Genomic DNA, 7,315 nt, shown 5'->3' with positions numbered 1-7,315 from the left:
TTCTCTCTCTCTCTCTCTTTTTCTCTCCTTCCCCCGCTTTTCCCTCTCTCTTTCTCCTCCCTTTCCCCCTTTTCTCCCCCCGTGCCGGTATCACCCTCTCGCTCCCGGCTGCCCGCACCCCTCGCTCCCCGGGCGGGGCCGGAGCCGGGGCAGGGCCGGGCCGCTCTGGGGCCGATCCGGGGCTGTGCTGAGCCGCTCTCTGGCCGCGCCGAAGGGCCGTGGGGCCGAGCCGGGGCCGGGCCGATGGCCTTTGGGGCCGTGCCGCCGGAGCCGTGCCGCCGGAGCCGCCCCCGGGAGGCGGGCTCCCCTCACGGCCGATATAAGCGGCCGTGGCGGCGGGGCCGCGCTCACTGGCTCGGGCAGCGCTGCCGCCAGGCCCCGAGGTAAGGGCGGCACCAGGGGAGCCCCGCGGGGCTGCGGGACCCGGGCTCGCTCCCCTGAGCGCTTGCAGCCTCCCCCGCGTCCCTCCGGGCTCGCACGGGGTGGGGGGAGCCTCTCCTGCGTGTCCCCGCGGCGGGAGGGTCTGCGGGAGCTCGGAGCGGCCGCCGCTCCCCTGCGGGTGCCCCTGCGCGCCCAGGTGCGATCCTCGGCTCCGCTCCTTGCCCTGCGGTTGTTGTTTGTGTCCTCAGCTCGGAGCTGCCGGAGAGTTTGAATGTGCCGGGCTCGGGCTCGCAAAGCCCCTTGCGGGCACGGGTGTCCTCTTGCGGTGGCCGCCTCCCCGCGCTGGAGAGCCGGGGCGCGGTGAGGGTGTGCGGCTGACAGCCCGCCCGGCCGTCCCGGCTGCTCCGGGCTTCTCCCTCGGGGAAGGGAAGGGCCGAGCGCCGCTTGCCCGCAGCGCTGAGCAGTCGGGAGGCAGGGCTGAGCGCAGGATTGATGCTCTGGGAGGCTCCCCACATTGCTGAGGGCTTGGACACCGCCCTGCCGTGCCGGGCTGCCCTCCTAGGCAGGGCTGCTGCTGCCGGTGTGCTTTGTGGGACGGGCAGGGTGCAATGCTGCAGGCTGCGTCGGCTCCAGGGACAGCTCTGGGCGTCTGGAGCAGGATTTTGGGTGCGTTTCTCCTTCTTGCCCTGTGAACTAGCAGCGACTGGACTCCGCACATGTGCCTGCCAGGTGAAGGAAGGGGTGATGGCCTGCAGGAGTTTTGCAGTGCCGTGGACACAAATTGCAGTCCCGGCTTCCTTCAGGAGTTTTTTGGATGCTTTGCTGTCTGCAGAGAGCGCTGAAGGTGCTTTTTTAGGAGCACGGAGTGGCTTTATTGAGTTTGTCTGTTGGGTTCCCCCCGTACCTCCCAGCTAATCTGGGTGGCAGTCGGAGCTCCGGTTACAGCCGCTAATCCCAGACTACAGCCCGGTTCGTGGGGCTGTAATCTGCGAGCACAGCCCTCCTCCCCGGCGGGACTGGAGCCTGGGAGGCCGGCTCGGTGTCGGGTTTTTATTGCCGCGCTGGGGACGCGGGAGACGCAGGCAGATGGATGCACGTGTGTGTGAGTGTGTGTGTGTGTGTGTATGTGTGCAGCAGCCGTGCGCCCGGCGGGCTGGGGCCGGCCCGAGCATCCTTCGCGCTCCCTGACATCCCCAGGGTGGCTCTGAGCCGCCAGCTGCGGCTGTGGTGGCCGCGGTGTCCCCAGCGTTGGTGTGAGCCCCAGCCTCGAGGGCTCTCTGCTGCCTTGGTGCTGCCTCTCTGTCGGAATCTGACACCCCTCAGCCAGGTTTGAGTTTCATCTCCGGGAGGTATGTGCTGGGTGGTCACGGTCCTGTCCTGAAGTGGGGTCTTGGGATGTGGAGTGAGCCTGTTCCTCTTGTTTTAGACCATGTGCCTCTCCAAAGAAGCCCAACCATGCTTCTTCTGTGGGGTGTCAGGGGGGTAGCAAGGGTGTTCCTCCTGCTGTGCTCTCCTTGCTGCCCCCAAATACCAGCAGGAGCCGGTGGCCTTTGCCATGGGGCTGGAAGTTTTGTGGCTTTTAGGGAGTTTGCTTTAATTGCTGCAGAGTTTTGAGGTACAGGGACTTGGGGATGGTGTGTGAGAGGCTTGGAAAGTGTTCGTGCTGGGAATGCAGTGGGATCCTGGGTGAGGTCTGGCAGGAGCCCCATCCCTCTGTACCACTTGCAGCCCTGGGGTGAACACCCAGGGGAAGCATCCAGCCCTGCTGCCTGCAGCTCTGGGGGGTGGATCAGCCTTTCTGCCCTGCATAGTGTGGGTTAAATCACTCTCTGCTTTCCCGAGATGAGCACAGGATCGGCTGTCCTAGGATGGAGAGCTGCCACTGGCTCAGCTCCCTCTTTAGCCAGTGTTTTAGCAAAATCCGTGCTTGATTTGGTTTGAGTCTCACTCCGTCTTTCGTCAGGCCAGCAGGATGAAAGGCGTAGGCCAGCTCTCCTCACGGGCCAATTTGGGCCTGTTTGTGGAGAGATTTGATCTCCCGTGAATGTGTGCAGGGCCCCCCTCATTGTTAGTGCCACCAGCTTCCCCTCTGCTGGGACAATAGTGCCTTGAGTCCTCTCGGGTAATCTCCCCCCTTATCTCCCTTCTCTTCCGTAGCCTCTGTCCCTGACAGGCAGGAGGGTGGGAGCTTTAGGAAGAGCTGATTGTGCAGATGGAGAGGTGCTGTGTCTCCCTTTTTGGGGAAAAGGGCTGAGAGAAGAGGGTATTCAACACATCCGAGCTCTTCCCTGCTTACCCCCCACTCTGTGCTCCTGGAAATCCTACCAGGAGATCCTCTGGTGGGCTCAGGGATATTTGGAGATCCCCTTTGCTCTCTGGTCACTTGGCCACACTGGCTTTGCCCCAGGCTGGTCCCTCCCTTTGTGGGGCTGTGGTCATGGGGAAGAGCAAGGTGACCATTGTTGGGGATGCTGGATGTGTCCATGGGTGGGCTGGCTGACCCGATGGTCCAGCTCAGGTGGAGCCTTGAGGGAACAAGGATGCATCCCTTGGGAACACACCTCTGCAGCTTTATTTTGGCACATCCCAGGCTGGATCCTGTGCTCCAAAACTGGCCTGGCCATCGTGGGCACAGGCCTGTGGGTGGTACTGAGGGTCCTGTGAGGGTCCCAGAGAGAGGGACAGCATTTTTATACCTCCCGAAAAGCACAAGGGCAATTAGCAGCCCCACTTGGGGTTTTGTGTGAGCCATTAAGGGCCTTTTCTTTCTGCTGGTGAGGAAGTTAACAAGTTGCTTTGTCCACTGCCTGCAGGTAGAAAAAAGCACTGAAGAGGCAGCAAAAGTAGATGTAGAAAAGCAAAAGGGTGGAAAGGAGGCAGTTGTGGAGCCAGCTTTTGGGGGAGTGTTTTGAAATCAAAGCACTCTTCTAAAAAGAAAACTTAAGACCAGCAGATCTATTCAGCAGTCAGAATCAGAGTTTTTTTTTTCGTTTCTCAATGCTGTGTAATGATTGTTAAATGCAGGGGATACTTTGTAAAATAAAAAGGAGGGAGGGAGAACAGAGCAGAATTTAAATTTAAGTTTGGATAGGAGTACAAAGCCCCTTAGTTCCCCGCTTCCACTTTATTCATCTGTACGACTTGACAAGATGCTGACCAGAGCCTGTGGTAAATGTTTTACGGTACCATGTATCAGCCAGATCAATTCTACTGTGCTTGAGGGAGTGCAGATGAAATGGCTTAAAGGTTCCCCTGCTGAAAGCGATAGGAGCATCATTTCTGCCGGAGGAGACAGATTTAGTCGCCTGACATTTATTTGGCCACGGTGTACTTTGCAGATTTCACACCCGGGGACGATAGCCAACCTGATGATGTCAGATGTGAGCTGGAAGAGAAAGGAATAAAATCACACGAAATCTGGTGCTGCTCCTCTTTTGTCTAGCAGATGAGTTTTGCTGAGTGTCTTGGTTGTTTTACTCCACGGAGTGCTCTGGTGGGAGGCGCCTGGCAGGAGCAGGATGTTACTAAAGCGGCGCGTCCCGGTGTGACACGGCAGCAGAAATAGCTCCGTAATTTACGTCATTTCTTTCAATCCTGTTTTGCCTTTAGGTCGTTTGAATTCCAACCCGAGCGACCATGAGCGCGCTTGACTTGACTTCCATCCTGGATTTCCTGGAGTCCGCCAACTTGACGGAGATCAACTGGACGTGCAGCAACGGCGAGTGCATCACGGTGGACGCCACAACATGCCCTGGCACGCTCAACAAGAGCGCCCTGCTCTACACCCTGTCCTTCTTCTACATCTTCATCTTCGTCATAGGCCTGGTGGCCAACTCGGTGGTGGTGTGGGTCAACCTGCAGGCCAAAATGACCGGCTATGAGACCCACCTGTACATCTTCAACCTGGCCATCGCCGACCTGTGCGTCGTCATCACCCTGCCCGTGTGGGTGGTCTCGCTCGTCCAGCACAACCAGTGGCACATGGGGGAGATCACGTGCAAGATAACCCACCTGATCTTTTCCATCAACTTGTACAGCAGCATCTTCTTCCTGGCGTGCATGAGCGTGGACCGCTACCTCTCGGTGGCCTATTTCACCAACTCCAGCAGCCGCAAGAAGAAGATCATCCGCCGCTGCATCTGCATCCTGGTGTGGCTCCTGGCCTTCTCCGCCTCCCTGCCGGACACCTATTACCTCAAGACGGTCTCTTCCAACAGCGAGACCTACTGCAGGCCCGTCTACCCCGAGGAGAGCTTCAAGGAGTGGTTGATTGGCATGGAGCTCATCTCCGTGGTGCTGGGCTTCCTCATCCCCTTTCCCGTCATCGCCGTGTTTTATTTCCTCCTCGCCAAGAGCATCTCCACCTCCAGCGACCAGGAGCGCAAGAGCAACGGGAAGATCATCTTCTCCTACGTCGTGGTGTTCCTGGTGTGCTGGCTGCCCTACCACGTGGCCGTCCTGCTGGACATCTTCTACAGCCTTCACTTCATCCCCATCAGCTGCCAGATGGAGAACTTCCTCTACGCCACCCTCCACATCACTCAGTGCTTCTCGCTGGTCCACTGCTGCGTCAACCCCATCCTGTACAGCTTCATCAACCGCAACTACAGATACGAGCTCATGAAAGCCTTCATTTTCAAGTACTCTGCCAAAACCGGCCTCACCAAACTCATCGATGCCTCCAGAGTGTCAGAAGCAGAATACTCAGCTCTGGAGCAAAATGCCAAATGACTGCAAGCTCAGAAAGGAACTTCCTTGACTCTCTGACCTGATGTGTTTTTATTTTTTGTGTGTGTGTGTGTTACGGTTTGTTGTTTTTTTGGTTTTTTTGTTTTTTACCCCTTCCTTTCAATGTGCTTGTTACGAACGTGGCGTGAATTCCAGCCTACAAAAGAGAGAGGACAAAGTGTAATTTAAGAGTAGGATCAGTTGCAAAGTGGAAGTGGTACCAAAATTAAAACCTTTTCTCCTCCTAGCCCAGTGTGGACTCCTCAACAACGCTATGCAAGTGGAAATTAATTCCTAGCAGACAAAGCCATTGTGTACCATAGGTAACATGGATAAGCTTCTCCTTCCACATCTTGATTCCCTCTTGTCTCCTTGTGTATGTTTATATATATAGTGTGTTGTATTTAAAAGCTTGAGACTTTATTTTCTGCCTCTTTGGTGTACCTTATACAAGTGTATTTGAAAGTTAAATATATTTTTATCATGTATTTGAAGTATATTGCTGATGAGTGTATCCAGAGTGCTGTAGTCTGAGTGTTAGGTGGCCGTTTGGCTCCAAGAGGATGCTAATAAATAGGATGGAAATAATCTCTTGGGAGCATCCTCCCTGGCTGGCACACTTTATGGACCATGGCTTTATGTGGTGTCACACCCACATGCTGGAGCATGAAATATATGTAGTGTAATATAGCTGCCATCATGTTAAAATTAACAGTATTGTCAGAGTCCTTAACTCCTACACCCCTGCTTCACCAGGCTGTATCCTCCTGCACAGAGTGAGTGACCTTACTGCTGAGAGTTGTCTCTATTTGTAAGTTATTTTTGTAAAATAAAGATCTGAGAAAAAGAAAACAAAACCTGTGCCTACCAGTGGTTTGACTTGCCAGCCTTCTCCTCAGGTAAAAATAAAATAAAGCCAAAAGGAGGGATCTCAAGGCCATCTCGGTCCTTTGGTGCAGGAGCAGATGGGTCAGTCAGAGTTTTCCAGGTGTTTGGTGGCCAGGAAGAACTGACAGAGAAATGGGAGATGGCGCTGGAGCATGGTGAGCAGGGAAGGGGTGGGAGGAGTGGGTCTGTGCTGGTGGGGAAGGTAAAAGTGATGGATTTATGAGGTAAAAGCTGCGAGGACTGATGAAAAGCTGTGTTTGTAGCTTAGAAATAAACACGGGGAAGGAAAATACAGAAGTGTGCAGATGGAGTGGATATTTGGACTAATCCAGGTTCAGCCCTCTGTGGTTTTTTGCTGGCTGTGGAATGGGGGGTTAGCAGTCCTGACAGCACTAAATCCCTTTTTATCTCTTCTTCCCTTTGGTGTGGATTTACAGCGCCCTGGTGTCCGAGTGGAGCAAGATCCAGGCGCTGTGGGACACCTCAAGTGGAGCTCTAAGCCAGCACAGGACTTGAATCGTGGTGGTGTTCACCTCAGGACAAGGTATTTAATGTCAAATCAGTGATGTCTCCCAGCCGTGTTTGCTGCTCCTGGGCAGTGCTACACTCAAATTCCTGTTCAACCCAAGCATGCCCTCATCCCTCTGCCATCCCAGCAGCCAAACAATCTGGGAATGACTGTATTTTATTTCTCTCTACTCGTTTCATTACTGCCTCCTCAAAGGTCGTCCTATAAAAACAGATGTTAAGGCTGCCATTCCTTCCTCATACTGGTGTTGCTAAAAAAGCACTAGTCCATTCCCAAATGGGGAGAAATCCCAAAAGAAAAAGGATTTCTGGTTGCAGGGAAGCTGTCAGCATGGAGTGCAGGCGTAGCTTTTTGTGCTGATGCATCTTGAGTATTTTGAGTTAGCTGTTAACCTTAAGCTGCTGCAGAGCTGCAAGGGAAGTTCTCCCTCGTGCTGACACTTGAAATGAGTTAATGCTGAGAAATCAATCCCCTGCTTTAGCTGGGCATTGCTTCCCTTCCCTCAGCATCCCTGTGTGCAGCTGGGTGTCCTCCCCAGAGGGGCTGGATACAGCTCTGGCATCCTGCTCCTGTCCCCCTGCGGGGTGTTTTTCATTTTAGAGCAGCAGAATTGTTTCAGTTCAGGTTCCCTCTCAGGCAGTGGGTTGTTCTCACGTGGTGCTGTAGCTTTACACTGACAGAAACTCACAGAATTTCTTTTTTCTTTTTTTTTTCTTTACCTCTGCAGTTTGGTATTCACAGAGCGGCGTCAGGCCTGCAGAGAGCCCGGGTGGTGCTGAGTGTTGGGGA

General features: G+C 54.6%; 1 protein-coding gene across 1 annotated transcript; it reads left to right on the top strand.

Moving 5' to 3' along the window:
• The first annotated feature begins 356 nt into the window (after window positions 1-356).
• On the top strand, window positions 357-5,946 carry ACKR3 (atypical chemokine receptor 3). The gene is made up of 2 exons (XM_084209261.1): window positions 357-383; window positions 3,991-5,946. The coding sequence occupies exon 2, from the start codon at window positions 4,018-4,020 to the stop codon at window positions 5,110-5,112; it is 1,095 nt and encodes a 364-aa protein (XP_084065387.1). The 5' UTR covers window positions 357-383; window positions 3,991-4,017; the 3' UTR covers window positions 5,113-5,946.
• The last annotated feature ends 1,369 nt before the right edge of the window (window positions 5,947-7,315 follow it).

Source organism: Fringilla coelebs (assembly GCF_963513975.1).
Source record: "Fringilla coelebs genome assembly, chromosome: 7".
NCBI classification, from domain to species: domain Eukaryota; kingdom Metazoa; phylum Chordata; class Aves; order Passeriformes; family Fringillidae; genus Fringilla; species Fringilla coelebs.
Note: the sequence above shows the minus strand (reverse complement) of the source record. Positions and strands in the feature narration are given on the sequence as shown.